Below are 19,724 nucleotides of genomic sequence, written 5' to 3'. Positions count from 1 at the left end.
CTAGCTTCCAAGTGCTGGGTTCTGGCTTATTAGACGTGGATAGAAGTGACGTAAGCCTGGGTCTAAATAAAGAAATCCTACAAATTCCTCTAGCTTTCTCTTCCTCCCTTGTGGTGACTTTGGAAGCCAGATGTTCCAAATAATGAGGACAGAATAAGACAGAGTGGTTCCCGTCAGGTTTTAAGGGAGACATAGCTCTCTGTGGGCTTGTTACTGTACCACATCTTAGCACATCCCTCTTCAACAATAAAGCAGGAAGAACTGGAATTAGGAAGCTACTGCTGCCAGGAGTGGGAGCTGGGGATGATAAAAATGTAGGCTGGGCTGTGAATTCAGAGAAAGAATGCAAATCCAAGAGGTGTTTTAAATGGAGAGAATCTGGTAAGTAGAAAAGTCATTCACTCATATAAATATTTATTGAGCACCCATTAGCAAGGCACTGTGTGAGATACAAAGACCTGTTAAGTCACACCTCCAAGTGCTTACAATCTAGTTGAGAAGATAATACATATACATAAATTATAAAACAAATGGTCGAGCATAATGGTAAAGAGAATAGACTTTGAAGGTGGGCCTGTCTTCAAGACCTGGCATCACCTTTTACCAGCTGGGTCACCTTGGGCAAGTGATTTAATCTCTAACCCTCAGGGTGCTCATCTGGAGATGCAGATGGTAACAGTGCCTACTTCATAGGGTTGGCAACAGGCTCAATTAATCTACTTCCTGTAAAACCCTTAGCTGAGTCTTTACCTCATCGTAAGCGCTCAGTAAGTGCCAGCTGCTAGCAGTAGAAGTAAGAGATCTAAAAGCTGGGACACAAGAGAACAAGATTAGGGCCCCAAAAGCTCCAAGACAAGGGGACTAAAACAGCCATCAAAACAACTGTTCTGAAAAAAAATAGTACTGCTCTGGTATCATTCTGCCTTTCCCTCCTGCTGCAGCCGCCAGTTACTTAAAGTGCAGCGATACCTGGGGCCTAGGTTCTCAGACAAGAGGTGTGTCTCCTCCTAACATCTATCCTATTATCTGACAAACCTCTTCAAACGTTTGTATGTTTAGAGTCATTTCCACGGCCTGCCTACAGTTCTGTAACACAGCAGGAAGGGAGTGCCTATTGAACACTCTGGCGCACAAGCAGGCCAGGACAGCAGCAGCCAGGGTGGGTAGAATGAGCAGACGGCAGCTTTGTTTAAGATAGGGGAGACCTATCTCAAATTTGTATGGAAGTTCTTGTCCCACTCAAGCTTTCGCCCAACTCAGTCTATCCCCTGCTTGGCGTAACGCCGCTGATGCTGAATAACGGAAGATTTTGAACTGAACACTTTCCCACACACACTGCATTCAAAGGGCTTCTCTCCCGTGTGGACGCGCTGATGCCGCGTGAGCCGGCACCGCTGGCTGAAGGCTTTCCCACACTCGCTGCATTCATACGGCTTGTCTCCAGTGTGGATCTTCTGATGCTGCGTAAGGGACGAGCGGTCAAAGAAAGCTTTGCCACACTCGTTACACTGATAGCGCGGGTCCCCGGCGTGAGCCTTCTGATGTCTGTTCAGTGACGAGACCCCATAGAACGCTTTCCCGCACTCGTTACACTCGTACGGCTTCCTGCCGGTGTGGATTAGCTGATGGCGAGTAAGAATGCTTTTCTGGCTGAAGGCTTTCCCACACTCATGACACTCATAAGGACTTTCTCCAGTGTGAATTCTCTGGTGTCGAGTGAGGGACGAGCGGTCAAAAAAGGCCTTCCCACACTGGCTGCACTGAAAGGGCTTCTCCCCGGTGTGAATTCGCTGGTGGACGGTGAGGGACGCACGGTCGAAGAAGGCTTTTGCGCACACGCCGCACTCGTAAGGGCTCTCCCCAGTGTGCGACATCAGGTGTCTGCTGAGGCTGCTCCTGTGGCTGAAGGCTTTCCCACACTCACGACAGCCGTAGGGCTTCTCCCCAGTGTGAGTCCTCCGGTGGCGGGTGAGGGATGAGTGGTCAAAAAAGGTCTTCCCACAGTCACTGCATTCCTGGTGTCTCTCTTTAGTGAGAACTTCCCTGGGCAGGGCTGACCCTCGCCGCACGCCTTTCTCCCGGGAGAGAGATTTCTTATGAGTCTCCCCTGAAGGGCTTTGCTTTTCTGTTCCCACCCTGCCATCGGGTGCATAAACTTCAAATTTAGGACACAGAGGACTTTGCCTTCCAAGGCGTTCCCTCAATGATCCTTCTGATTTTTCGTCTGAAGCATCATGAATCTCAGGCTTGGTTTCCCAGTCTGGAACAAACAGAAAACAGATGCAGGTTTTTTTCCTGGACTAGAAAATATTACAGCAGAAAGAAGAGATGCTTCGATGAGTCTGAAAGTAATGTATGGTCACTGCATTGCTTGCTCCCACAAATAGTACTACACTGCAGGGAGGGACTGAGACCTGGGAGTGAAGAAGGTGGCAGGGAACAGAACGGATGGTGGACACCTCAGAAAACAGGAGCATGTCCAGTGGGAGCATGGCCAGCACAATTAGGACAGCATGCCGAATGGACCGGATGGCGCTCAATAGAAATAGCAAAGTGTGGCCGGGCGCGGTGGCTCACTCCTGTAATCCCAGCACTCTGGGAGGCCGAGGTGGGCAGATCACCTGAGGTCAGGAGTTCGAGACCAGCGTGGCCATCATGGCAAAACCCCGTCTCACTAAAATACAAAACTTATCCGGGTGTGGTAGTGGGCGCCTGTAATCCCAACTACTTGGGAGGCTGAGGCAGGAGAATCACTTGAACCCGGAGGCAGAGGTTACAGTGAGCCGAGACAGCATCACTACACTGCAGCCTGGGCAACAGAGCGAGACTCTGTCTTGGGGAAAAAAAAAGAAATAGCAAGGCATGAGTGTGCCGTGTGACAGATGTGAGAAAGTAACACTTGGTGAATATAGATGAATAATACGTTAATGTGTAAAGGGAATAAATGAAAGCTAGTGGGTGAAACACAATAAATAACAAAGCAAAAGACTGGAATGTGAGAGAAAGGCGAGAGCTTATGTTCCCTCATCACCCAAATAACAAAATTTCATCCTGTCCTGTTCACACTCAGTTACCTGGAGAGACGCTCTCTGGCTGTTCTCTCTCCTCAGACCCATGCAGATCTACTACCCATGGCTTGTCCCCTCTCTTCAATTGGAAAATCACATCAGGTTGAGGAACTGGAAGGCCTGCTCAAAGAGAAAGAAACAAAGCAAGTGGCTGTGTGTGATGACATATGATTCTCCCAAAGCCCAGTCCCAGCTTCTAAGACTTTTTTGTTGTTGAGACAGCGTCTCACTCTGTCGCCCCAGCTGGAGTGCAGTGGCCTGATCTCGGCTCACTGCAACCTCCACCTCCCAGGTTCAAGTGATTCTCCTGCTTCAGCCTCCCCACTAGCTGGAATTACAGGCGGGTGCCACCACACCTGACTAATTTTTGTTTTTTGTTTTTTTTTGAGACGGAGTCTTGCTCTGTCGCCTGGGCTGGAGTGCAGTGGCCGGATCTCCGCTCACTGCAAGCTCCGCCTCCTGGGTTTACGCCATTCTCCTGCCTCAGCCTCCCGAGTAGCTGGGACTACAGGCGCCTGCCACCTCGCCCGGCTAGTTTTTTGTATTTTTAGTAGAGACGGGGTTTCACCGTGTTAGCCAGGATGGTCTCGATCTCCTGACCTCGTGACCCGCCCATCTCAGCCTCCCAAAGTGCTGGGATTACAGGCTTGAGCCACCGCGCCCGGCCTAATTTTTGTATTTTTAGTAGAGATGGAGCTTTGCCATGATGGCCACGCTGGTCTCGAACTCCTGACCTCAGGTGATCTGCCTGCCTCGGCCTCCAAAACAGCTGGGATTACAGGCATGAGCCACGGTGCCTGGCCACAGTGTCTAAGTCTTTTAGAGAGAAAATGCAAAAAGGCAGAACACACAGGCCAAGAATGCAGAGTCCAAAGCAGAGGAAACTCTGGACAGAGGCCAGGACTGAGGCTATAAAAGGAGCAAGTGGCACAAGGTCAGAAGGCTGAGAGAACCCATGTGGATTCACATGTTTATTCTTCCCTGTGAAGTGAATGGGAAGTTCCCGGTGTTAGTACTGGTAGGATGAAGGCTTAGGGGAGATGAGAATGAAATTAAGTCACCTTGAGTAAAAAAGTGTATCAAAACTGCCCATTTTTGTTCATTTGTTTGCCTTGAGCATTATGCTTTCATTGAAACAAATCTGTCTGGTTCATTCTAGGAAAATTAGAAGTGTATACAAGCAAAAAGAAAAAAAATCACCTCGCATACAGTGTATTTTCTTTCTTTCTATTCAGATATCCAAAGATACCTCTAGATACATTCTGTTAAAAACTGGATAATGAGGCTGGGCACAGTGGCTCCCCCCTGTAATCTCAGCACTTTGGGAGGCCAAGACGAGTAGATCACCTGAGGTCAGGAGTTCAAGACCAGCCTGGCCAACATGGTGAAACCCCATCTCTACTAAAAGTACACAAATTAGCAGGGTATGGTAGCTCATGGCTGTAATCCCAGTTACTCGGGAGACTGAGGCACGAGAACTGCTTGAACCTTGGAGACGGAGGTTGTAGTGAGCCGAGATTGCATCACTGCACTCCAGCCTAGGCAACAGAGTGAGACTCTCTCAAAAAAATAAAATTAAATTAAAAAATTAAAAACTGGATAATGAAATGATGCTGACTTGTAAACTTGATTTTTTTTTCACATAATAAATTTAAAATACTATATTATTTCAGTCAGCACTGATCTACCTCACCATTGTAATAGGTACAAGATATGACATTGTATGGATAACATAATTTATTTAATGAATTCCCTTATGACAGGTATTTAGATCATTTTTAATGTTTTGCTATTAACAAACAATAGTGTAATGAACATCTCCATATACCACGGATTGTTAGTCCTATTATTCCCTTAGGATAAATTCCCTGAAGCAAATCTATCCATTTTTGATTATATTAAAAAATAGATCCTGGAAATAGGCTTGGGCTCTAAACTTCCCTTTTGTTGAGGCCCCAACTTGGGAAAGAGGCACTTTCTTATTGGGCCCAAGGACTGTCTACTGGGTTTAATGTGGATTCTCTGTTGACAAAAGGGCCACACCCAGCATCTCCCTGTGGCTCTCGGTCCCTGACCTCAGGGGCTCTATTTTCCTCAACAGCCATCTGCTAACGCCTGTAACAAAGGCTCCTTCCTCAATATTCCATTCTGTCTGGGAGACTATTGGCCTGATTACATTACTCTGGGGGGTGTTAGCACTTACTTTTTGACCTGCCTGGTAGGAAATCTGCACTGCGAGTCCTGTCACTGCTGCTTAGTTTAAACCGGCTTCTCATTCTGGGCACTCCCTCAGCCTCTCACTCGTGAAGCCCCTGAGAGGTTCCCATAACCTCCGGGATCCCAACTTTACTTTTCACTAATACCGGAATCAGTAGTGACTCTTAACTTTCTCTTTGTCACACAAGTCTCTATAATTACAAAGTGTGTTCTGTGAGTATCTAAGACTGTACCTAAGACAAATACTCAAAATCAAACATATCTCTGGTGACCTCAGAGGCACAACCCTGTATTCCGACAAGATGGCCCCCTGCCCCAGCGCACGCTCCTCTGGGTGAGCTGAGTTACCCGACTGGCGAGTTGGGAGAAGAGCTGGGCATATGGAACTCGGCGTCTTCCGCCTGCCCCTCTGGAGACCCAGCTCCCTGCCTCTAACACACATTCTGCTCGGTCCCTCAGCCCTCACTGGCCCTCCTTCCGTTTTGCCAGGGCAGGCTGCTGAGCGAGACAGCCTATGGTCATCCAGCACTGCCCATGGCTGGGGAGGCATGTCTGCCCAATGCTGGGGTTCAATATTGAGCCCGCCGTTGCTGTACTCTGATGCCACATCTTTCAACTCTTACCTTGTCTCTCAAGTGGCTCAGAACTCAGTGGGGAGGAGAAAGGTAATAATTCCTCAGCCCTCTCAGCCCCACATTAGCATAGGACAGACTGTACCTCCTCATGGAGGCTCCCCTTACCCAATGACACGATGCTGTTATAGTTCTCCAGCATCACCTCCTTGTAGAGGTCCCTCTGTATGGGGACCAGATGACTCCATTCTTCATCTGTGAAAACCACGGCCACGTCTTCAAATGTCACTGATTCCTGAAAATACAATCACATTCTCCTTTACTCGTAACCCTTCTCTTTATTTGGACCAGACCAAAAATGTCAAAGATGACAGCCCTGGAGGACGCATGGTGGGAGGGAAGAAAAACAATTCTGACTGAGTAGAACTTTAAAGCATTTGGGAAAAGTGGCCTCATCACCCAAGACATGGAGTTCTTGGTCAGAATCTCACAGCACTACACCTGCAGCTGAGCTTCTGAGTATCAGCCTCTTTCTTCAGACCTCTAAAACCAGCACAAAAAAAGCCCTGCGTGCCTTTCACCTGGCTTCCTCAAATGGCAACATTTTCCACGTTTGCTTTATCTTTCTGTGTCTCTCTAGATACACATTCTCCTATCTTTTTGCTAAGCCTCTTGACTAACTTGCCAACATCATGTGTCTTTAATCCTAAATATTTCAATGTGTATTTTGTAAAAACAAGGGTGTACTGTTGTTATGATCACAGTATAACTATAAAAAAGGGAGAAAATAGGCTGGGCGTGGTGGCTCACGCCTGTAATCCCAACACTTTGGGAGGCCAAGGCGGGCGGATCATGAGGACAGGAGATGGAGACCATCCTGGCTAGCACGGTGAAACCCCATCTCTACTAAAAATACAAAAAAATTAGCCAGGCGTGGTGGTAGCGCCTGTAGTCCCAGCTACTCCGGAGGCTGAGGCAGGAGAATCCCTTGAACCCGGGAGGCGGAGCTTGCAGTGAGGTGAGAGCGTGCCACTGCACTCCAGCCTGAGCCACAGAGTGAGACTGCGTCTCAAAAAAAATAAAATAAAAAGGAGAAAATAGCATTGATCTTATCCTATTACCTAATCTACAATCTTACTCAGATTTCACCAATTGTCTTTGTTTTTTCCAAATCCTTAGAATAATGGTGTTGATTAGATCATCTGTAGGATCCCCCTCATTTCATTCCAATGCTCTGTGATTCTGTAAGATTGCATCTCTTTACCTCCAGTTCTAAAACCTCAGATGAGTCTCCAGTGTGTCTTCTAGGCCGGGGTGCAGAATGTAAGACTCTGCCCTTGGGCAGGAATGGAGCAAGCCACATGTCTGTAGCACAGGAGACTCTCTCCAGGGCTCTCAGCACCCTGCAGAGAGGTGCCCTACAGTGTGTATCACACATCCAGCCTGGCCCCACACTCCCTGAACACTGGGGCCTCCTCTCCGTCCACACATGAATGTACCAAAGGGACAGTCAGGACCAGAACCAGCCCACTATTCCCCACACCTTCCAGTCAGACCCTACCATTGGCTTCTAGGCAAAATCACTCACAGTGAAGGCTGCAGGAGTTGTAAGTCTGGTGACGAGCTAGTGGGCACATGCTCACGGCAAGAAAAGGTCACTAAAGGATACTTCAAGTCAAATGGGAAAGAAATACTCCTATGGAGTCCTTCATCTGCCTGGCCGGGTCTGCTCAAAGAGGCTCCAGGATAAAGAAAAGTGGTTATATTCTGGAGACGAATGGAGTACTTCGGAAACACAAAAGGCCACCTCACCTGGCATCTGGTGGCCGGAGACACAGCAGCCATTCTTTCCTGTGTGCTCTCCTTGTAGACAAGGGCAGAGTCCTGATGAAGCGGAAGTGTGGGGTGAGAAAGAAGGCATGAGAAAGACCAGGACTGTCACATAGTGTTTTGACCCATGAAGCCCATACCAGGGGGATACGTCATTCTCAATACCTTACCAAAGGGGGTCAAAGTCAAGCAAGGCCAGGAACAACCCCAGACCACCCCAGAATGAGAGCCAACAACCATGGAATTGCGAATTAGACCACAATGTGGTGGTGGTTTTACCCATGATGCTAGAGGCAGAGTTCTATTCCTGAGAGTCAAGAACGGTGTAAGATTCACACAGTACGTATACGTATAAACTCACATTCAATACTGCCCTGAACCATTACTGGGCAAAAGCCATAAGCAATTTTGTAAATGACTACATGGACAAGACATATCAAAGACAATCCAGTCTCTTCAAAGGAAAAAGACCCCACTCGTAGCCCCTGCTAAAGGACCATCCCTTGGGCAGGTTTTGTACCTACCATGTGACCCTGTGTCTCATTCCCGGAGCCACATTGATTAGGCCACAGGTGGGCAATGCGTAGGTGACTAGTAGACTGAGACGTGATCTGGCTTGAAAAGGGGTGACATCCTTCCTTGGGAATGTGAACAAAGAAATGTCAGGACAAGGAAGTGACTAGCTGAAAGGATATCATGAGGTCCCGAAGCAGCCACGAGGATCAGGGAACCAAAGTTACCAGCAGCAGAACCCGTGGGCACGTGGGAGGTACAAGGTAGAGAAAAGGTCATAACAGACCATGGGACCAGGGGCAGGCAGGGGGAGCCCAGCGCAGTCCCACCAGCGGTGGAACGCTGACGCAGAGATCTGAGAATTCCTGGGGAGGCCCTCACCTCACCTAGCACCACCCACGGGTTCAATTTCCATGCAAACCAGCCTTATTTATTCATAGATTGCCATAGTACTCTAACCCACTTGGGCTGTGTGCAAGATCTTACCACTAATTCCCTTTACTGGGATTAGCGAAGTCTCAGTTTTTCGCAATCAAGAGTCTAATTAAAACAGCAAACCAGGCACAGTGGCGCATGTCTGTAATCCCAGCACTTTGGGAGGCTGAGGTGGAAGGATCACTTGAGGCCAGGAGTTCTCGAGACCAGCCTGGGCAACAATAGGGAGACCCCTGTCTCTACAAAAATAAAAAATATAAAAATAAAACAAGAGCATTAAATCCCACATTTCTGGGATTTATGGTGGCTGGGAGATGGTGTGGTCCTTGTGAGGAGGAGGAAAAGGCATATTTGTGGTGCACTGACCATTCTCCAACAGTCAAGGGGATATGGTCACTGCTTCTTGTGACTCATTCATCCTTCTATTCAACCAGCATTTATTCAGCACCAACTACTTATACCAAGCACAAAAAAACTGTCAGACGCTGTCTTTGTCCTCCAGAAGCCATAGCTTAGCACAGAGAACAAACAAGTAAATGAAATAATATTTCACTCCAGGATGTGTAAGTGCAGCAAAGCGATATGCACAGCAATCCATGAGAGCACCTCAGAGGCTCACCCAACCCAGCAGGGAGGGATGGAGGGAGGAGCACTGCAGCTTTCTTGACAGGAGTGGGATCTAAGCTAAGTTTTCATTGGTGGGAGGAGCCAGAACCTTCTAAATCTTGAGGAAAAAACCTCAAGTTTCTCAAAAAGAAGGAGGCAGGTCTTTACATGGAAAGGATTAACAACAAAAATTAGCTTAGAATGGTAGAAGTCTAGGCTGTGAGTAGTGCTGTGGGGAAGATGACGCTAAAAAGGTAAGCAGAGGCCAGTTTCATCAAGGAGAGTTTTGCACAGTCCTTTCTCCACAGGCATGGGGATTACTGAAGGATTTGGGTGTGGACATGTCATCACATCTGTGCTTTAGAAAAACCACTGTGACTTATAGCAAGGGCCTTGAAACATACTGTTTGACCCAGCAATTATCTCCTAGGAATTTATACTAAGGAAATAAGTAATAATATGTACAGTTTTTCATGACTCATCATTAACACTAACCCTTACTGACAGCTATGTTCCAGGGCACTTCCTAAGCACTCTATATGTATTATCTCATTTAACCTTTTCAATAAGGCAGCAAAAATTTGAAATATCTTAAACATCTGGAGACTTGGTTAAGTAATTTCTGGTCCAGTCCATACATAAGTGGAACACTATTAAACATCATCTTGGCCTGGCGCATTGGCTTACACCTGTAATCCCAGCACTTTGGGAGGCCGAGGCAGGTGGATCACAAGGTCAAGAGATGGAGACCATCCTGGTCAAAATGGTGAAACCCTTTCTCTACTAAAAACACAAAAAAATTAGCTGGGCGTGGTGGCACACGCCTGTGGTCCCAGTTACTTGGGAGGCCGAGGCGGGAGAATTGGTTGAACCCGGGAGGCGGAGGTTGCAGTGAGCCAAGATCGTGCCACTGCACTGCAGCCTGGCAACAGAGAGAGACTCCATCTCAAACCAAACCAAAACAAAAAAACCCATCATCTTAATAACAACTAGCATTATTGAGCATTTGCTGTTTGCCAGGTATTGTGCTAAGTGCTTTTTATAAGGATAATTTAACTCCATCCTCATAAATCAATAAGGAAGACACTATTTTACATATTAGGAAATTAAGGCTGTGTAAGAAGCTGAGGTAGAACTTGAATCCAAGTCAGGCGGGGAGCTTTTAACTTTTATGCTATCATGATTTATTTTCATGAAAAGATAGCCACATCAATTATGGATGAATAGACTAGAACAGAAAATCCCAAAACATATCCAAGCATTAGGGAAGCCTGATGTGTGACTGAGGTGGCATTACAAGTCAGTGGGGAGAAGATCACTAGCGATAAACTGCAAACAACTTCAGTGTCCATTAATCAGATAACGGATTTGTGAATATATACACATACATGAATATTATACATTATTAACAGAGATAAATTGCAAAAAATGTAATTACTGGGCAAAAAATAAGTTTTAGAATGACTTACTGTATAACATTTACATAAAATTTAAAAACAGTAGCTAATACCTGCAAAAATCTATTAACACATGGGACAATAAGCACCAATGTGTACATATCTGAGAAGACAGGGAAATAAGACTGGGGAGGGATACCCAGGATACTTCAGCTTTATAATGCTTTGTTTCTTACAAAAAAAAAAAAAAAATCAACAATTGAAAAAAACTCACAAAGAATGGCCAGGCGCAGTGGCTCACACCTGTAATCCCAGCACTTTGGAAGGCCGAGGCATGTGGGTCACTTGAGGTTAGGAGTTCGAGACCAGTTTGGCCAACATCGTGAAATCCCATCTCTACTAAAAATACAAAAATTAGCCAGGCATCATGGCACATGGCTGTAGTCCCAGCTACTCTGGAGGCTGAGGCAGGAAAATCGCTTGAACCTGGAAGGCAGAGGTTGCAGTGAGCTGAGATCATGCCACTGCACTCCAGCCTGGATGAAAGAGTGAGACTCCATCTCAAAAAAAAAAAAAACCCACTAAGAAATTCAAAAATACTACGTGAAGAATGTACACTCTTAAAATTACATACTTGTACGTGCACGTTATGTATAGAAAAAGGACGAACACATATTAAAATGTAAATGAAATTTGAGTGGTGAGTTATAAGAGATTTTTATTTTCTTACCATTCTTTATATATTTTTTTCAACAAGAGTATGTCCTTATTTTGGTGTACAGAAAAAATAACAGGAAGGAAGGAAGAGTGGTGTGCAGAAAAGTTATAGCAGACCTGAGACTACTATTCCTAGAAACTTCTGCTTGCATGCTGGCCCTTCGCTGGCAGCTGGAGACTTCGATTTTGAGAGGGTTCCCCAGTTCCCTAAGAGAGAACGGTGGTCTACTATGCCTAAACTATTTATGCAAACAATGTGGTTTATGGTGAACATCTGCTTTCCTATTGGAGGGTCTGGAATTTTGGTATGTGTTAGACAGACGGTGCCTAGGTGACCAGCTCTCAGTAAAAACGTGGGCTGAGTCTCCAGTGAAATGCCTTGAGCAGAGATTGTTGCTGCATTTTCGTTGCTGGGGGAAGGAGTGTGCTCCATGTGACACCCTCATGGGACAAGGAGACTAGAAGCAAGTCTGTACGTGGATTCCTCTACCCGGCTTGTCTTTTCCCCTTATGATCTGGCTGCCTGTCCTTGCAGGGTCATCACCATACTCTTAGCCAGAAGTACAACTACGGGTCGAGTCTTGAGTCCTTCTAGTGAATCCCTGAACCTGGGGTGATCCTGGGGACCCCAACACAGGTGGCCACGCCACACTGAGTGGCTGTGGTGTGATGGGATTACAGGAAGGAAAGAATGGAGGTGAGCAGACCATTGAGGAGAGTGCTGTACTTCAATAAGAAAGATGACAAACTGAATGAAAGCTGTGAAAGCAGAAATGGAGGAAACTGCTGTCAAGCTATTAAGAACAGACAGGCCGGGCGCAATGGCTCACACCTGTAATCTCAGCACTTTGGGAGGCCCAGGTGGGTGGACCACGAGGTCAGGAGTTCAAGACCAGCCTGGCCAAGATGGTGAAACCCCGTTTCTACTAAAAATACAAAAATGAGCCAGGCACCGTGGTGGGCACCTGTAATCCCAGCCACTTGGGAGGCTGAGGCAAAAGAATCGCTTGAACCCGAGAGGCAAAGGTTGCAGTGAGCCAAGATCACGCCACTGCACTCTAGCCTGGGCAACAGAGCAAGACTCCGTCTTGGGGGAAAAAAAAAAGAAGAACAGACAATACACTGGCTGGAAGAAGAGGCTGAAGGTGATGAGGGCAAAAATGATGTCCAGGTTACCACTGCGGTGTGGATAATGATGCTGTTCATGGAGATAAGCAACAGAGAAGGAGGACGGAAGGGAAAACCAATGAGTACAGTTTTGGACATTCAGAATTTGAGCTGACCCCACATCCTGGAATAAGAAAACTCAGATGACTCTGGCTCCCACTGGCCAGATAAGTAATAAAAATCATTAGTGCTAAATAAAATAATTTGAACTTTGAAGGGCTATGAGTTTCATACTCAAAATAGAAAAGTTAATATAAAGTATGCCATAAAAGTTGCAGTACAAGGAAGGCAATGTTTAAAACTTTAGTTATATAAAAAGGTACTTTTTTCTATTAATTGTATGACTATTCATAAAGTATAGATGTACCCTTGGGATATATACTTGTATCTACTCATCTAAGTATGTAAAAAGAAATTTGGAATGGGAATAAACCAGGTAATTCCAGACACGGAACTACCTACCCCAAACAGGGAGGACTCATCAGTACTGGGGCTACAGGTAACTATCAGGGAGAAAGAGAAATGGGCTCTACTAACAATGAACCTATGTATCCAAAGAGGCATAGTAACCGTGCAGATTTCATCCTTTCTCCCTTAGGAGATGAGTCCTACAGCTAGACTTAGGAATCAAAGATACAAACAAGGAACAACTAAGTTTTCAAAAATGTCAAAAGACCAGATCAATAGATATTTACTGGTCTGTCTGGCAGCATTTAACTCTATTCTATAATGGGGCTATCATATTCTTGAATATTTGGGGATTTTCTGTTCTAGTCTATTGGTCTGTTACCTTTGCTATCTTTTCATGAAGATAAATCATTATAGCTTAAGAGTCACAGGTTGCCAGACAGCCCAGGGTGATTTAACAATGGGTTCACACTGGCCAAGCAAAATTTTAAAGGAATATTACCTTGAGGGTGAATGCCAGTTTGCAAAAACTATGCGAAAAACAAGCAAAAACTTATTGGAAAAACAAGTTTAGCTAAGTATAAGCAAGAAATTTCTGCATAACTTTTGTCTTCTTTTTTTTTTTTTTTTTTTTGAGACAGAGTCTCGCTCTGTTGCCCAGGCTGGAGTGCAGTGGCCGGATCTCAGCTCGCTGCAAGCTCTGCCTCCCGGGTTCACACCATTCTCCTGCCTTAGCCTGCCAAGTAGCTGGGACTACAGGCGCCCGCCACCTCGCCCGGCTAGTTTTTTGTATTTTTAGTAGAGACGGGGTTTCACCGTGTTAGCCAGGATGGTCTCGAACTCCTGACGTCATGATCCACCCGTCTCGGCCTCCCAAAGTGCTGGGATTACAGGCTTGAGCCACCGCGCCCGGCAACTTTTGTCTTCTACCACACCAAAGATTCCCAGGAATGAGTTTCAAGGGAAGCAGGGTTATATGGTAGAAAGCACTACACAGGCATGGAATTATTAACCATGAAGCCTTGGATGAGTTACTTAAGCCAATAGCTGTTTGCTGCCTAACTCACAGAGTAGTTACAAATGGTAGGACCATTAATGTAAAGCATTTATCATCCAGTTCATTCAACAAATACAAGTTCTCTTCCTTTCTACTGCTCAGTGCAATCCATCCACTCATTGCACTATTCAACGACTATGTACCAAGTAGCCGTTACATGCTAGGCAGCGAGATGTGTGAGGTCAACAAGACAGAAATGTCTGTCTCCAAGACTTTACCTGTGTTCTAACTTTTTTCTTTTTTTTTTGGAGATGGAGTCTTGCTCTGTCGCCCAGGCTGGAGTGCAGTGGCGCGATCTCGGCTCACTGCAAGCTCCACCTCCTGGGTTCATGCCATTCTCCTGCCTCAGCCTCCGGAGTAGCTGGGACTACAGGGATGCACCACCATGCCCAGCTAATTTTTGTATTTTTAGTAGTGACAGGGTTTCACCATTTTGGCCAGGATGGTTTCAATCTCTTGACCTTATGATCCACCCACCTCAGCCTCCCAAAGTGCTGGGATTACAGGCGTGAGCCACCGCACCTGGCCCCCAGTCTTTTTTTTTCCCCCCAGCATTTTCCACCCCAGTAGTACTTTCTTTTGACATCTTCAAAGACATACAAGCCTCCTCTACCTGAAACTATTTTCATTGAATCCCAGGACGTCCTTCTAGCAAAACAGTTCTCATTTAAGCTTTCCTTTCATGATCAAACTTTTTGGAGAGTAATACAAACCTACTGACTCCACACTGTCACCACTTACTCTTCTCCAGTCCCTGTTGTTCAGTTTTGCCCCTCACACACCTGAAAGGGCATGCTTGAAAGCTAGCTTTTTTTATTTTGAGGCAGAGTTTCACTCTTGTCACCCGGGCTGAAGTGCAATGGCATGGTCTCAGCTCAGTGCAACCTCCACCTCTCAGGTTCAAGTGATTCTCCCACCAAAGCCTCCTGAGTAGTTGGGATTACAGGCACCCGCCATCATGCCCAGCTAATTTTTGTATTTTTATAGAGATGGGGTTTCACCATGTTGGCTAGGCTGGTCTTGAACTCCTGACCTCAAGTGATCTGCCCACCTCGGCTTCCCAAACTGCTGGGATTACAGGCATGAGCCACTGCGCCCAGCCTACCAATGCATTTCTGATCTTATCTCTATTTCTCTGTAGCTTTTCACTGTTCTGACAAGCTTCTGCTTGTTCCAGTGGTTACTGTAACTGCTATGATACCGTACTAGCCTTTCTTCCAACCACTAAAATTGCTGTCTCTCTGACTCTTTTTCTCCCACTTTTGCCCTGGAAACATGGACGCTGCCCATAGCTCAGTCTTTGTACTTTCTTCATTTTTGCCATCCCTCAGAAAGTCCATCCACACTCAGGGCTCCATTTTCCAACTCTACAGATGTCCATGTCCTGTAACTGTATTGTAATTGTACAACTGTATTGCATTCTTCCAAACTCATCCTGCATTTCCAAACGACTGCAAACCTTGAATTAGGCGTTCCGTCATCACCTCAAAACTATCTTCCTTTAGGCAATTCCCCACATCCACGCCTCTTCCTGGCTTTACATTTGTATCAGATGTTTTATTCTTCTCCCAGGTGTCCCAAACTCAAACTCTTACCTCACTCTTTTTCCTCCCAAATCTAGTCTCCAGGCCCTTTTGACTCTTCTTTTGCAATGTCATTTGTATCCTTCCCTTTCACTACCACCCCCTGAATTCAGGTCCACAACAGCTTACTTCAGAACTGCCATACATTCCTAACTGGCTCTCTGCTTCTGGTCCTTTCCTCTCTCTAGTCTGGAATGTGACCTCCAGAACAACTGTCCCCAAATAGTTCGATTCGTGTCAGTCCCCGGATCACACCCACACAAGCCGCCTTGCCTACTGGGTCTTGTCCCGATTCTCTGAGTCCCGGGCCCTGGCTCCCAGCGTACCTTTTCTTCAACCTGTCTACCACTGTTCCTAAATTTCTGTAAAAATTCTCTCCAGCTCAAATCTGCCTAAGGCTTAGCTGCTGCTTTCGTGGTTTTTTCTTTTTTTTCACGTCAAATCCCACCTCCTCCACGAAGCCCTCCAGCACTCGTGCGGAGGCCCAAGGCAGGAAGCTAAATGAGGCCATCTGAGGCGCTCGCTGGGAAAGAGGGAGCGGGCAGCACCCTAAATTTGGTGTCAATTCCACCCACATTCATTAAGCACCCATTATGGGAAGAAGAAACGGGAGAGGCGAAGGAAGACTCCAAACCTCCAACCTGAAAGTCCGGGACCGACATACAATGGGTGCCCAGACCCCACGGGACACATGCACACACAGGGGTGGGTGCACAACTTTCCGTCCGCACGGAGTCCGTCGCCACACACGCTCTGCTGGCCTCGCCCTTGTCACCCCGTTTTGCTCCCACAGCACCTCCCCAAAGTTCTCAAGTCCCTTCTGGAAGCTGCTCCGCTCACTCCGCTCCTCGAAGACACACACCCACAACCCTCACCTCCGGCACAGAGTGCTCGGGACCCGGGAAGACGGCGCCTCTTCAGGTCGGGCAAGCAACGCGCCTGCGCAAAGGGTCCTGGCCCCCGCGCTCCCAATCAACGCGCTGCCTTCGCAAGGACTTCATCTCCCAGAAGTCTGCGCGCCCGGTGCGCTTTAATATGACGTCCGAAAATCTGTGCGAACGCCGGTGTCGCGCGGTTGAACATCCAAAATGGCAGCGCCGTCGCGTTAGCTGAGAGAGCGAGCCGTTGCGGATGTTTGGGAGACTTATGGTCACTCTCAAGTACTGCCTGCCTCTGGTGTCCAGTCCCTCCAAGTCATCCGATGGGAGCGCCGTCTGCAGGGAATGTGTCTCTCTGATCCTGGTGCCTCTGCCCAGCCCTGGGGAAGACCGAGACGAAATCGAGTCATCTAGTGTTGGGAAAGGGCTTATTTCCGCTTCCGTTTCTCCACTTTCAGAAATTTGATTCTGGAATTTTGGCCGGAGAGGCAGTTTGGTTCTGAGAACAGGGCTGCGGTTCCAGGCAGGGTCTGTGCACATATTTGCGTTGGAAGGAGAGAAGAGCCTAGGACATATATGTATTAACTGTGCAGCTGGTCCGACTCCCGACAGCTTGAGCGCACACCAGCCGGCCTTGGAGTTGCTGGAAGGGCGCTGACTGCAAGCTACGATCACCCGGAGAGCTTTAGACATTGATGCCTGAGGCCCAGCTGTGGAGCTAAAGTTTGAAAAGAGCTGCAGGTGACTCTCTCGTGCAGCTAAAGCTAAGAACCATTGAGCTATAGCTCAGGGAAAACTGAAAATTACAAAGAATATGATAAAATCCTACTTCAGGAACAAAACTATATTTTTCCAGGTTAATGCTTCGTTAGTGTTTTTTTTTTTTTTTTTTAAGTTTTTTGGGGGTACACAGTAGGTGTAAACATTTATGGGCCACCTGAGATATTTTGACACAGGCATGCAATATGTAATAATCTCATCAGGATAAATGGGGTATCTATTACCTCAAGCATTTATCCTTTGTATTACAAACAATCCAGTTACATTCCTTTAATTACTTTAAGATATTCAATATTATTGGCTGTAGTTACTCCGATGTGCTATCAAATACAGTTATACTATTTCTTATTCTATTTTTGTACCTATTAACTAGCCCCACTTCCCCACCCCACCAACCCTTCCCAGTCTCTCTTAATCATCCTTCTACTCTGCATCTCCGTAAGACTACACTTTCATTCAAAAAAATCCTAATTGCTCACCATAAGCAAGGCACGGTTGAGTAAGTTACTGACCCAAATGAACTCTTAGTCCAATGGAAAAAATCACAATAGAGGCAATATGTTCTACAATTATGTCACACTCGACATACTATGAGAGTACAATGGAGAAAGGAAGCTATTAACTATGGTCGGGAAAGGTGGGAAAGGATTCCTATAATTGGTGTACTTAAAGTAATTACTTAAGAAAAAAAGTGTGATCTAAAGAGAGAATAGCACCTGCAAAGGCACAGTCTAGAGGATGAAAGTGAAAAGAATTTGTAGCAAAATGAATGGCTTGTGGATGAGGTTTAGGGGCCAATAACTATCTTGAGGTAAGGCCAGGTTGTGGCTGACTTTGTGTTGTACAAAGGGGTTTGGACCTTCCTAGAAGATTAGAGCTTGATTAAAGTCACAACATCCACAAGAGAAATATTTTCTTTTTGTTCTATTCTGTGTGGTGGTTTTACTTATTTAGCTTTATACTGAGGGTGGAACCTGGGGTCCTGAAAGGGTTTCTTTCCAGAATATTCCGCACCCACTGGCAGGCCCTAGCTTTGTCTTTGCTGCTTCCAGGTAGCTGCCGAAGTGGAAGTTTATATTCTCCAGGATTTAGCGGCCTCAAAGTCAGGTTTTTTGCTCGATTCTCAGGATTCTAGCTCTCATTTTTTGAGACAGGCTCTGGCTCTGTCAGCCAGGCCGGAATGCAGTGGCGTGCTCTCAGCTCACTGCAGCCTCCACCTCCTGGGCTCACGCAGTCCTCCCATCTCAGCCTCAAGAGTAGCTGGAACTACAGGCGTGCACCACCAGGCCCGGCTAATTTTTGTATTTTTTTTTTTTTTTTGGAGAGACGGGGTTTTACCATGTTGTCCAGGCTGGTTTCAAACTCGGGCTCAAGCAATCCACCCTCTTCAGCCTCCCAGAGTGCTAGGATTATAGGCATGAGCCACTGCGCCTGGCACATTTCACTTTGTTTTTTTGAATGTTTACAAATTCCTCACTTTCATGCCTCCTCATCAGTGTGTTTATAAAGATGTTTGTAATTTTTCAGCATTTTTATTTTTTTTGATTAAGAGGGCTGTTTAGGCCCTCTAATCTGCCATGTTACTGGGAAGATTAAGAGAATTTTAACTGATTTTCTCAAGAGTTAGGAGGAGCATATGGAAGCTAAGCAGCCAAGAAGTGACGTTCATTCATCTTTTTAGAGTAAAACAGATATCTCTGGGCCCACAAGCTTGTAGGTTCTGCCAAATTGCAGGATGTTATGGCCATCTGATGCTGTTTAACAAACCAGTCCAAACTTAGTGACTTAAAACAGCCATTTTGTTAGGCCAGCACATTCTGTGGGTCAGGAACTTGGATCAGCACAACAGGGATGGGCACACAAGGGTATCATTTGGATATCCCCTCCAAATCTCATGTTGAGATGTAATCCCCAGTGTTGGAGATGGGGCCTGGTGGGAGGTATTTGGGTGATGGGGGCAGATCCCTCATGGCTTGGTGCTGTCCTTGCAATAGTGAGTACTCCTGAGATCTGGTTTTTACGTGTGTGGCACCTTCCTGCCCTCCCCAACTCTGTGGTGTTCCTGCTTTCGCCATGTGAAGTGCAAGCTCCCACTTCACCTTCCACGGTGAGTGAAAGCTCCCTGAAGCCTGCACAGCAGCCAAACAGATGCCGGTGCCATGCCTCCGGTATAGCCAGAAGAACCAAGGACCAATGAAACCTCTTTTCTTTATAAATGACCCAGTTTCAGGTATTTCTTTATAGCAGTACAGAATGGCCTAACACAGCTCGTTTCTGCTTCACAGTTTCTGGATCCTCAATTGGGAGGACTATATCTGGCACCCAGATTGGCACCTGTGGCTAGGCTCAGCTGGGACTGTTAGTCCCCGCATGTAGCCTCTCTTTGTGCTTGGACTTTCTCACAGCATGGTGACCTCGGGGCAGTCAGGCTTCTTGCACCTCATTTCAGGGCTCTAAGAGGGTCCCAGTGAACAAGACAGAGGCTTCATGGCTTTT

General features: G+C 46.5%; 1 protein-coding gene across 5 annotated transcripts; it reads right to left on the bottom strand.

Moving 5' to 3' along the window:
* Window positions 1-393: 393 nt before the first annotated feature.
* On the bottom strand, window positions 394-17,760 carry ZNF2 (zinc finger protein 2). 5 transcript variants are annotated; one of them, XM_011956490.1, is made up of 5 exons: window positions 16,446-16,873; window positions 7,670-7,741; window positions 6,026-6,152; window positions 3,075-3,188; window positions 394-2,260 (listed from the first exon to the last, which is right to left on the bottom strand). In XM_011956490.1, exons 2-5 carry the CDS (start codon window positions 7,700-7,702, stop codon window positions 1,257-1,259), a joined length of 1,278 nt encoding a protein of 425 aa, XP_011811880.1. In that variant the 5' UTR covers window positions 7,703-7,741; window positions 16,446-16,873; the 3' UTR covers window positions 394-1,256. The 5 variants fall into 5 exon arrangements, with proteins under 5 accessions (XP_011811880.1, XP_011811879.1, XP_011811883.1 ...); XM_011956489.1 differs by lacking the exon at window positions 16,446-16,873 and adding an exon at window positions 17,708-17,760 and having other exon boundaries at window positions 398-2,260; XM_011956493.1 differs by having other exon boundaries at window positions 398-2,300; window positions 16,446-16,840.
* Between the last annotated feature and the right edge of the window lie 1,964 nt (window positions 17,761-19,724).

The sequence above is a fragment of the Colobus angolensis genome, unplaced genomic scaffold (genome assembly GCF_000951035.1).
Source record: "Colobus angolensis palliatus isolate OR3802 unplaced genomic scaffold, Cang.pa_1.0 Scaffold42, whole genome shotgun sequence".
Taxonomy (NCBI): Eukaryota; Metazoa; Chordata; class Mammalia; order Primates; family Cercopithecidae; genus Colobus; species Colobus angolensis.
Note: the sequence above shows the minus strand (reverse complement) of the source record. Positions and strands in the feature narration are given on the sequence as shown.